The sequence below is a fragment of the Anneissia japonica genome, unplaced genomic scaffold (genome assembly GCF_011630105.1).
Source record: "Anneissia japonica isolate Jap-2015-1 unplaced genomic scaffold, ASM1163010v1 scaffold483_len1788099_cov177, whole genome shotgun sequence".
Classification (NCBI taxonomy): domain Eukaryota; kingdom Metazoa; phylum Echinodermata; class Crinoidea; order Comatulida; family Comatulidae; genus Anneissia; species Anneissia japonica.
In genome coordinates, this window is record NW_022682587.1 from 720,954 (window position 1) to 733,810 (window position 12,857).

Consider the following 12,857-nt stretch of genomic DNA (forward strand, 5'->3'; position numbering starts at 1 on the left):
TCGAATAACATTACATGTTGTAGGTTCCGAGGTGCTAACCATCGCAATTATTTCATTCAACGCCATTTTTTAACGAATTACCTATGATGGTAATGGACTTGAGGGGAAATGCATAGACGTATTCATTATGGGCCGTTCTATTATTGTATAAGGACATTGGAAAGTTTTAAATGAAGACGTGTAACAAGGAGAGGTTTGTTGTCTGGACTACCTGTTCCTGCGGAAGATAGTTTCGATTGTGTTCTTTGGAACTTGGTAACTTAATCAGTTTAAAGTTTTTACTTTAAGTGAGCACGTATGAAAACACTATTGATTAGTGTTATTGAAATGTCATTTGTTCATGTCCCAATTTTTAAATGAATGTTAAAAATATTAGGCAACAATTATGTCAAAAGCCGGGAACTCAATGCGTCGTACGACCGTTGGTCGACGAATCCAACTCTCCGGCCCCCGCGTGAGTGCTAGACGGCGTGTCGCCGTTTGCTGATTGTCGGTGGTAGTCTGCACAGACAGTCCGTTGCGCGCGCGTCGTGGGGTTGCGTTTTCAATAAAATCGCGTCTGTCGACGACGATTGGGCGCGATGAGTGCCCGGCTTAATTGTGCAAGCCCTTATACATGACATGTATACAAAATATTGTAGACCTATGTAATCTACCTTTCAGCATCTTTCTAATATCTCTGCGAACTTTTTCCACTTCGACAACAATTTCTCTTGGGCCGACACCCAGCGCTGCAAAGCATGCTGTTAGGGCTCCCAAGCTTGTTCCAGCAAACCTCTTGATATTCTTTAGAATTCCAGTTTCATGCAAAACCTAAATGACAATACCAAACAATCCAATTTTAATGTTTAATGATCTTACAATACCGTTCTGTGTAGATTATGTCTGCGTTTACGCCAGTGGCGTATCGAGAAGTATTGACATGGATGGGACTAGTGGGGGTGTGACCGAATGCGGGAGAGAATTGATGGTTTGATGAAGGTTTAGCTGACAAAATAAGGTAAAATGAGGTGACTTTAGACCACTCGAGCTAAGCAAATTTCTAGTGTGGCGCCTGGACTACATAATTAAATTGCGAAACCCTGAGTGTGTTTAAATGAGCGTTTATAGAGTGCCGTTTCTTTTGACGTTTATATCTCTTGTCATTTGGTTCACTGGAGTATTCTGTCGTTGGTTAGTAGCGGGCAATTCAACCAGGTACCGATTTGTTCTCATGGGTTGAGAGAAGCAAAATATATCAAGCGCCTTGCTCAAAGACAGCATAGTTACCCGTCTCGCATCGTGCGGGACGGTACCGCATTTCAAAGTAATTTTGGTAAAACTCGCATTTTGCAGAAACACATGCGTGATCCTAAATTTGTCACGCATTTAACACAAGTCTATGCGTGATAACGATTTATCACAATTTCAGGGGAAAAAACCGAAAGGTCCACTGATTAATCCCAGATAAGATAGTATAATACATACCGTACTCCAAGTATGGAAATGCACGCGTCGGTATTCAATATTTTGACATTAATTATGTCATCAGGAATTGAAAATATTCAAATTAGATATCAGCAATTACTACCCAATAGAAAAATTTAAAAAAAAAATGGTTGGTGTGGGAATCGAACACACGACCTCCAGATTATCTAAGCAGATGGAAATTACTACAAATGCTATTAAGATGTGAGTTTGCCTTAGGAAATATCATAGGAGTGAAGAAAAAAAAAAGAAAAAAAAAAACTTGGCTCGTGTGGGAATCGAAACCACGACCTCCAGGTTATCTACGTCCCCATATACTATCCAATAATCATCATTCCCGATGATGACATAAATGTCGAAATATTGAATCCCGATACGATGGCGTGCATTTCGATACTTGGAGTATGTATTATACTATCTTATCAGGGGAAAATGTATTTAAAATTAGAAGAAATTGGTTGTATTAAAACTATAAAAACGGTGATGCAGTAACTTGAGGTTCCCCTGCCGCTTGGGCCCCCCCCCCCCAGCCAACTGGTATAGTCACTCACGCATTTCAAATCTCTCAGGTTGGTAACTATGAGACAGGACCACAGAAATGACTGCAACATTGCTATGACATGGGCACCCGAAGGAAAGAAAATGAATGCAAGGCCTAAGACAACATGGCGGCGGACAACAGAAAAAGAAAAAATAGAGCAGGATGGACCCATGGGGAAGAACAACATCTGCGGCAGCTGATAAGAACAGATGGAGGAATCTGTTGAGGACTTAAGCGCCACTTGGTGCGAAGCAGATAGGTAAGGTAATGTAAGCTTGTTCAAAGACACCATCGAAATTGACAAGTCGAAGGAAACTCCCACTTTGAGAATGGGAAAACAAACAGTAGGACTAAGGCTGCACGAGAAAATATTTGAGAGTATTTGACATGCTCCTCCTTTGCTTCTTGTATTTGAGGAAATAAATATATTATTATTATTATTATTATTATGAATATATCTTCGTTATGTCGGTATTTAAGAGTCAACCTAACTACTTATTTCAATTTAAAGTGAAATACATATTAACAAGCTTCCATTACATGCCAATATTTTATTGTTCAATACCTGAATTGAAACAATTGGAATTCGTAATTCTTATGCTTGGACGGTATCACATTAATAAAATACAACCGTCTTTCCGAAATGCCTGCTTTGAAATGTAATGACGACTGAATGATATCTTATATTTTAAATTCTGTTGCAGTCTATTGTTCCTGCAAATAATACATGCAAATGGCTTCGGGAAAACACTGGTTAGGGGAAATTTCAACTCTACACCTCCATCATGATAAAAGAGTTACTGTTCTACATTTTCATTTTCAATGTGCTACTGTGCACTTGATAAAATGATTTTAAAAATCAGGATGACTCATTGTTTTGAAGTATGCATCGTCATCATGACTATTGGCAGTTGAACCTCCAAATCAAAGTTTCACAAAGTTACTTGGTTATAGAACTTTTTTGATGGTAGAGAACGTGGTGGTAGAGAACGTAGGTCCGATATTAGATTATGTGAATCAATTGTGAACTTTGGCCTACAACTAAATTAACTTGACTCAAAGGCTTAATATTTACCAATTTATATTAGGATATGCTCGGTTGAATTTGTACAATGTAACGTCCTGAGCAATATGTAACATACCAGCTACCAAAGTAGTGTCAATCGAAGCGGTATTCATACATACCAACCAATATAACGTGCTTTTGAGTTGTAATACAAAGGTGAATCTCTCCAATTGTGCATGTCATTTATAACAAAAAAGCCACTTTTCATCACTTTTCAACACTTGTCCTCAAAATGAGCCACATATCATAATTATAATATCAATTGACTCTATAAAGCTGTTGTTACACCATTATAATTCGCAGGCATGGAACAAATAGAAAACGTCTTTCCTCCTTCCAAAGCTGAAGACCAGTAAAACTATCGCATGAACGTTGCTTTAATTTCGTAGACGCTCATTATAGTGTAATATAGCCTAACTAGGGTAGGTCTACATAGCTCTTTTATAATTAATTAATTAATTAATTAATTTAGTTATTAACCTCTTTAACCAGGATGACACAATCATTTAAAAAATGTTTTAGATTGTGGTCCTAGGGGAAAAATCACACACACAATACACACTAAGTCATACAATAATTTTCCACCAATCCTTCGCTTTTCTCTTTCCTTCACCTAAATATAATACAATTTACGGCGGAATATGAGTTAATGTGCGTTCACACGTCACACAAAATCCAAATTTTCGGATCGGAAAGTCTATAGAAGTGATCAGAAAATCGAATCAGTGTGAAAGAATATAGAGAGGCTGGCGTTCAGGGCTTCGAAAACGCTTTCCGAATTCCGGTAGGAATCTGATATGAATACAGCTTTATACATTAAAGGTACTACAGTACTTATTGATCAGCTAAAGCATGAAGTTGAACCAAATTTACCAATTATTATTATTTGTCATATTAAGTATACGACAAGACCCATTTTTAAATGAGTGACACGGATTGAATTTACCTGAGGACATCCCTAATGTCCCCTGAGAACTCAATTAGATGTAGTCCCAACCTTCTGTATCAATGACTCCCGTAAAGCTATATTTACACTAGACACGATAACGACAAGACAACGACACGATAAAACTGCGCTCAGTTTTGAAGAATATAAAAGATGCGATGATATATCGTTGTCATGTCGTTAAGGCTTGTTTATATTTCAACGATAACGATAACGATAAAAAAAAAAGCTAAAAAGCAATTGTTCATATAGAAAATAAAAGAAATAAGAGAAGTTTTTACACTAGAAATATTCGATAACGATTTATCAGTTATGCGATAACAATAATTTGGACAAATCAAATCAGATGACGTCATAATCATGGAAAACATTAAAATCGTAGTAAGTAGCAACGATTTTATCGTTTTTCCATGATTATGACGTCATCTGATTTGATTTGTTAAAATATCTTGTTATCGTATACACGATAAATCGTTATCGAATCGTCCTAGTGTAAAAGCTTCTCTTATTTCTTTTGTTTTCTATATAACCAATCGCTTTTTAGCTTTTTTATCGTTATCGTTGAAGTATAAACAGGCCCTGATCGTGTCTAGCGTAAATTCAGCTTAACCAAGGAGGTATTAAAACACATAACACAATACATGAATGGTGTGGTTATGCTGTGTTTGCTTTTTTCAAATCGGGATTCATTTTCTATTACGGCAAACACAATGAGATTTAAAACTAGAAAGGGGTCATTATAATTCTTAGGAATAGGTCTGCTATCAAGAGAACCAAATTGTTTCATATGTTTCCTGGTTTCCTACTAGTTTACTCAAAAATTCTACATATTAATGATAGTTGAATTTAAAAAAAAAACAACCTTAAAATGTCCCAGAGATTTTTTTTGCACAACTATAATATAATGATATATGGATTAAAACAATACTAATAAGCGTGAATCTACTATGTGAAAAACCAGCTTACCTCCAAAGCACCTGTGTATGCAAAAAGCCTGTTCCCACCTCCCGCAAAAACCAGATTTTCAAACGGGTAATCGTACAAAGCGAGGTTATCAACGTGATCTGCGAGGCGTAAGGGGATACTGAATCGTGGTGGATCGATTCCCCGCCGTCTTGCTAGTACTATGTATGGGTCAACCCCCCCGCTAACAGTACCTGGCACCGCCCTGCTCCTTTCGCGGGCAAGATTCGAGGAATTGTTGCCCATCGTGAGTGCTCAAAACAACTTGGAGTTTGGTTAACTTGTCAGGCTCGACTGCTGCTCCTTTTTTAAATGGATCGGAGTTTATTGATTGTGCTTATACACCGTGTAAAAAATCAAAGAAACGGGACTAGTCTCAAACACACGATCAGAAACACATAAATAGCTACCTATATATATTCAAATAGCATGTGAATATAAAATTATATTTATTCTAGGAAACAGGAAACCGTAGAAAGCACGGAAACTAGTGAATATGCAGAAACCGATGGGTGCTACACGCTTCAATAAATCTTTGTAGAGAAGCACAATTTATGACGTAGGCCAATTAAGCAAAGGTTATAACAGTCGATATTGAGTTTGCGGTAGTATAGGGCTATGCCAGTACCAACAGATTAATTTATGCGTAATATTCAGTGGCGGATCTAGGAATTTGAAATAGAGGGGCCCAGGAAGGGCTTTTGACAGATGGAGGGATATATCCCTATCCAAAATCGTAAATATTAGTGGGGGGATGGGCAGGCCCGGCTGGGGCCCCCTTGAATCCGCCACTGATATAGTCTACAATTTTTATCAATGATTCTCTTCAATTGAGGAAACCATGTATTATATCCCAGTAGTTAACATTTAATTCGCCAGCCAATATGAATGGTGCGAGTAAAGTCAATCGAACACTAGAATTAGGCCTCTGACCAATCTTTATTTCCAGTTGTCTGCTTAGGCATTTATTGAATTGATTAATCCCTGGTAATTTCGTACAGATATTCTTAGGCCAGCAGGTACATTTTACGCCTTGAAACTATAGCCCTTATCTTCTCAGGAGGTAAAATTGTGTACACTATAATTCTTTAATCGATATTAATCGATATCTGTGGAGATATCATTTTTATTGCTGTAAACATCACCTCTCACTTTTTTCGTTTTATTTGTTATTCTCACATAATTCTATTTTCAATATTCTCATTCAACTTATTTTTCCTTGCTTTCATTAAAAATTATGTTTCTATATATCTTTGTCCTTTCACTATCTACCTCTCTTTGTCTACAAAAATCTCTTTCAAACCATTATGCATAGGGCTTGTTATTCTTTGCTACCAACGCCAAAACGAATTATAAACGTCAGACTATTGTTTTTTAAACGCAACAAGAAAAATAATATAAGTATAGTGCTCCCCAATGTTGTGGAAACCTTGGGCAAAAAAAATTGTCCCCTTAATAGGAATGTCGCCCGATTGGGGGTTGGCTACAGTGATATACTTCTCCGCGTTTTGTGGCCGAAATGGTGTCACCTTAATACGGGTGTCCAAAGTGAGTTATTGTAGTTGAACTATTTCACGAATGACAACTCGACCATCCCGATGCAAAACAACGTCGATTTTGAGATAATATAATTTGGAAGCATATTAAACACTTCTGATTTACCTGTGAAAATTTCAGGTCTCCTTAGTGAGTCGTTGTGGGAGTAGCACCACCAACTAACTTAAAAACTAGTGAATTTCAGTGGTAAAACTGCAAGATTATGGGGCAAAACGGTTTATGTAGAATTTACGATGTAGAATCGTTGTTTTGCCTCGGAATGGGATTTAAAAATTGTTTTAAGCTGATGGAGGTTTGCAAGGGAAAATCAACTGGTTATAATACAAAAAAAAAAAACAAAAATACAAAAAATACTAGAAAATACATATGTTGCCCAAAACGTGGTAAAATCCAAAAATATGTCACACTTTATACAATACCGAGTTCCAAAGCAAAACAACGTGAATATCGCTAATAACTTTGCAATAAACAAACGGTTGTAATTAAAATTGTACATATAAACGCAATTTCTATAGATATACAATCTTGCAAAATTTTAGAATAGTAATTTATTGCCAAGGTGCAAACATGCAATAACCATGCATGCCAACGACATTTAGCAGAAAAGATACAATCTCTACTGTGCATCAATGGTGGCCCGCTGAATCTCAAAAGATATTTATTAGCAATATATATTTTAATAGGTAAATGGAATATACCCATAAAAACAACAAACCTGCCACATAATACAAACACTAGTTGGTGGCCCGTGGACAAGATCGGAAATCTAAAGCTGCAATCTCTACTGTGCATCAATAGTGGCCACGGACCGCCAACTAATGTTGTAGGTAAGAGTTTCGTAGGACTCGTTAAGAATGACAAAATATCCTCTGTACCTACTGCAACCGAGCCTTCCGTCCTATTAACATTCTACATAGCTGTGTTTCACTATTTGCATTCACACCTGGGCTGTAAGTATATTGCATTGGTTTGGCATTGTATGGAATTTAAGCAGATGGAGTTTGCAAAGCAAAATCAAATAATCAATAACAGCGACGTATGAACAATCTAGATAATGCATGTGATTGCCCAAAACGTGACAAAATCCAAAAATATGTCAAACTTTATAAGTTTGCAATAAACAAACGGTTGTAATTAAAATTGCAAATTGCAAAATTTCAAAAGGGTACGAACATTTATTGCAAGTTGTAAACATGCAAAAAATAACTCCAAAAGTGAAAATTTCAAGTTACGTTGTTTTGCCATGTAACGGCCGTACTACAACGTGATACAATTACAAAAGAAATAACAAATCGCGTTTACATTGTAAGTCAAACGAACTTTTTAATTTGCTACAGAACGTATAGTAATATTTTACATGTACTTGAATATTATCCTCCATGTTCCTCACACATGCATCTTAATACTATCATTTCTGATCCAAGTTTCCTTGTTTTTAAAAATCTAGGCTGTTGGCGTTGGTGTATGACGTACTACAGTATATTAAAAGTTTCACTTTATTGTCAGCTAAAACTTTACAAATGTATCTTTCGTTAGCTTATCTGTACCACAGATCTGTGGACTTTTATACAAATAATATCTGACAATATAAACATTACATGTATGATTTTTGTTTTGTTTTTCGGAAAAGATTACAGTGTGGTGTGTACCCTGCAAGCGATTCTTACAAGCGAATCTAAAAATATATCAACCGAAGCTAGAAAATAATCAGCTACGTGCTATAATTAATGTTCATACCAAAACAATGGTGCAAATGGAATTATTGTAAAATACAATGAACATGCAAATAATTGAAATACGTTTACAGTTCATCGTGACCACTGCCTGACTTGAAAATACAGTATTCATTTTTAATTTTGAATGCAATACCAAAGTTCTCAATCATAAGTATTTCTCACATATGCATCTTAATACTATAATTTCTGATGCAATTTTCCTTGCTTTTTTTTAAATAAATTAATTAGGCTGTTGGCGTAGCCAGTCTATTATGACGTGCTACATTTTTATAGAATTGAAAAGTTTCATTGTATGGTCAGCTAATAGTTTCTCATGCACCTTTCATTAGCCTATGTGAAAATTACGGTAGCTTATCTATGAGATTGATTTGCTGACTTTTATACAAATATCATCTGTGACAATACTAAAATTACATGTATGATTCTTTTGGAAAATACTATAGTGTGGTGTACCCTGCAAGCGAATCAAACAAGCGAATCTAAGAATACGATATCAACCGAAGCTAGAACAGTGTTATAATTATGTTCATACTAAAACAATGGTGCAAAAAGAACTATTACTAATACAATTAGAACATGTAAGCAAAATACATTTACAGTTCACTGTGACCATTGCCTGGCTCAAAATATTCATCATTATTTTTGAATGCAATGCCAATGTTCTCTGCGAACTTCTTATCGCTGTCACTGAAATCATCAGGTCGCCCAGCAGCATCACCTACATATATAGACTTATCTTTGTCGATTGTTTTAAACTGATTCAAGGTGCAGCTATAATAGTCCCACATTCCCACATTAGGTTTGCGATACTTGTTCTTCTCCGTAGCAGCCAGCACATACATAGGAACTCCGAGTTCCGCGGTGATTTTCTCGATTTTATCCATCCATTCTTCCTTATCCTGGGAGCCGGTACCAATGCCATTCTGATTGCTCATGATTACGTTGTTGATGTGGTCTTTGTTATTTAGTTGAATAATGGATTTGACATTAGAAGATGTAAAGATCCAGTCATTTTCGTCTTCTGGGAATGTATTACCACTCTTGGTTTTGATAATAGTGCCATCAAGGTCGAACGAAGCTACCTGTTCATTTGTACGAATTCCTGTCGTTTCATAATATAAAAGTCCATCTGATAGTTCAGTCCACCAACCTACTTGATTACTGAGTGGGGGATATTGTCGAGATAATCGGCGGCCAGAGCTTTGGTACACATCTTCAAGTAAGTATGAGGCTACATCGTACCAGCTTTCATCAGAATCTGAAATCATCGATCCAGTTCGAAAAAAGACAGATGAACTACCAGATTCTCTGGTGACAACTTTTTTTGTTGAAATATAGTTGGTTACTGGCAAGGGCAATTCTGGTTCCACATAAATCAGTTCTCTAGCGGTGTCATTCACATACTTTAGTATTGAAGTTGCCTCAGGCTGACAGTTGAGTTTAAATCGGTTGGTTGAGCCTGGCTGCCTGCCATTATCTCCATTCCACTTACCGGCATTTTCCCACAATTTGTCTGGCGATACATTTTTGAAGGACTGGCACCATACAATAAAGACATAGGGTGATGCTCTATGTTTTGGTGTCGGTCTATCTGATGGTAGAGTAGCTTCTGCTCTGTCAAATGGCGGATAGTCTTGTACACCACATCCATCAGCAATTAAACTAAGTGTCTTTTCAGCTACTTGGTCTGCAATATCGCGTTCGTTGAATCTCTCACTACATATCAGAGACACATTGATGATTATAGCAGATGACCCTTTACCTGTTGGCTGCCACTTAACCGAAACTGTAGTATCAATGCACTTAGTGGTTGACTGAATCATCTCTTTTATGGCAGTACTAGGGATCATCGGGATGTCTTCATGAACTGAGATTGATAATTCATTTCTGACTGCTACGTTTATATACTTGAGATGTTGAAATTTAAGCATTTCAGCCAGTTTTTCAGCCATAGCAAAGAGTGTAGCGGATGGATTACCATCGATTTGTGTAGCAAACGCTGAAGCATCACAAACCCTTAAATTGGAAACACCTCTAACCTGTAAAAACTCATCTACACATTCTGGCATTTTGCATGTACCTACTGGATGCAACGCTGAAACAAGCATACCTCTCATCCAGGCATCTAACTCTTCATCTGTTTTCAAATTCAGTCCTGGTGTAACTTCATCTAAGACCAGTTCACCTAAGCTAGGTCTGACATTCTCACCAAAGAACATGTCCCGTAGAAGCCTCACCTGATCTCGAACTAACTGTGACACTTTCTGAAATTCAGGTGAAGGTTCGCCATTTAGAGTGTAGTTCCAGCCATACTCTAGACGAGGTTTATCAAATATATTTGGTGTAGTAGCATTAATAGAACCACGGTATTCTGGCCACTGGTCAATAATACGAATGGTACCTTCGTTAGGGCTGTCGTCATTAGTGTTTTCCTCTTGAAGAAACTCACCCTGATAACTGTACTCATTTTGACCGGAATGAGGAGTGTCAGAGGTACACAATGGGCCTACCTCGTCAAACAGCTTGGAGTTACCCATTACATAGAGCTGTATGTCACTCATTTCCTGCGGCGTTCGTTCAATGTTCGATCTGTAATGAATGATCCAAGAAAATGGTCCGTTGATTCTATCGAGGTCTTCTGTTTTATGTATTGTGCCATCGATGTTAACGGTTGGCACATCAGTTTCGTTAGTCATGCAGCAAAACGAATCAGAATCACTCCTAAGTTTGAGTACATACGGCACTGATATATGATCCCATAAGTGTTGACCCACATGTTGATTGTCAGCAACTTCATCTACACCGATCTTCTTCAGCAAATCCCTTGGACCTACCCCACTTACTTGTAATAAATGAGGTGTATCAAATGAGCCAGCACCTACAATCACCTCTTTCTTGGCAAGTCGTGTACGAACTGAATTCGTGTTTACATCAAGATATGCAACGCCAACAGCTTTACCATTCTCAAACAAGATCTTAGTTACTGTGGAAGAGGTATACATATATGGCTTATTTTCAGTGTACTGGTAATAACCCGTGTAGCTGCTTCCACGACCTGTCTTGGACGTGCGGTTGCGACGGGCTGCCTCAGTCGGGTGTTTGTTTTCTATTCGCAGCTTGTATTGTTGAAATACACTGCAGCTTATTCTGTCTTCCTTTGGGCCGTTGTAGTCAGCTGCGTATCCTTTCCATGGTTTTGTTTCATCCTCACATAAGTATTTCATTTCTCTGGGAAATTTTCTGAATGCTTCTTCAATCTGACTGTTTAGCTGCATTGCACCTCCTTTGCCATGCCATTCCTCACAATCTTCTGGAGATATTCCGGTGGCTTCCACAGAGTCGTAGTGACAGTAATGATCTTCTATTTGCTTGTAATACTTTGAAAATTGGTCGTGCTTCCAGCCGTCTGGCCATAAGTTAAGCACCGCAGGACTTGCTCTTCTGGCTATAGCTCCGTATACACGAGAGGTTCCTCCGCGTCCCCGGAACCGGGGGATGTAGATATGCCGAGCATCCTTTATCTTATTATACGGTTTTGAAGACGACCCTATGTTGGTACCTAAAGCCGGTTGTGTCAGCCAAAATGGATCGTGAGGAGTTGTAAATTTATACGAGCCCGTGTACCACTCGCTCATTCCATATTCCTCTGGTCCTCGTTCAAAAACACATATCTTCCAGTGAGGTACTTCGGCTAATTTTCCTGCTAGAGATAAACTAGTCGTACCAGCACCAACAATTATGAAGTCACAGGGGTCTTCGCCACTGGAGTTTTTCCCTTGGCACCTGAGGATAGAAAAAAAAAAACAACGTTAATGTTTTATAATTAACTAACTAAATAAAAAAACGTGTACACCTGTATTACAAAAATTTACTGGGCATGCGAACCTGAATCTAGAACATGTAAAATACAGTTTATATTATTTGCTGAAACAATTTTCATTTAATAATAATATAATATATTTATTTCCTCCACATTTACATATAGGCCTATACAAAAGAAATAAGAGGGGGTCAGAACAAAGGAGGAACAAGTTCCTATACCCGAAAGTCAGAAAAATGTTGAAATTTTAAATTAGTAATATTATATATATATATATATATATATATATATATATGTATATATATATATGTATATATATATATATATATATATATATTACATACATACATAATGTTTGTAGGTTCCACGTATGTCTTGATAATATTAAATGTTATGTTGTGTTATCGCTGAGGAAGAGCACAGGCGTGCTCGAAATATTCGAAATAAAAAATTGTTTTATGTCCATTAAACACTGATTGTTTTATGTCTATTATCAACGTATACGACTCTACTTTGTGCATTCGTATTCATTTTATATATACATATACATAAATATACATATATATATATACAACCCTACAACTGTCAGAGATATAATATAATGTAGCACATATATACAGACATACACACCCACACACACACACACACACATATATATATATAATATATATATACATATATATATATATATACATATACACATATATACACATACATAAATGTATACACACATATATATATATATATATATATACATATAC

General features: G+C 36.9%; 2 protein-coding genes and 1 long non-coding RNA gene across 5 annotated transcripts in view; 1 reads left to right on the forward strand and 2 right to left on the reverse strand.

The window, feature by feature from the left end:
* LOC117111468 overlaps positions 1-5,557 on the reverse strand; it is a gene marked incomplete in the record, with an annotated part of 16,556 nt that extends 10,999 nt beyond the window's left edge. Inside the window, 2 exon segments of the mRNA XM_033254754.1 lie at positions 657-813; positions 4,987-5,557. Coding sequence (XP_033110645.1) covers positions 657-813; positions 4,987-5,229 — 400 coding nt within the window.
* On the forward strand, positions 878-3,228 carry LOC117101838. The gene is made up of 3 exons (XR_004444330.1): positions 878-1,000; positions 2,037-2,267; positions 2,713-3,228. It is a non-coding gene; the product is annotated as an uncharacterized LOC117101838 (long non-coding RNA).
* A 2,280-nt stretch (positions 5,558-7,837) lies between the features above and the next one.
* Positions 7,838-12,857, reverse strand: part of LOC117101646 — a 9,598-nt gene continuing 4,578 nt past the window's right edge. For all 3 annotated transcript variants that reach the window (XM_033241706.1, XM_033241779.1, XM_033241857.1), the window contains exon 3: positions 7,838-12,059. In XM_033241706.1, the coding sequence (XP_033097597.1) occupies positions 8,870-12,059 (3,190 nt within the window). In that variant the 3' untranslated portion in view covers positions 7,838-8,869. The remainder of the gene's footprint in view (positions 12,060-12,857) is intronic.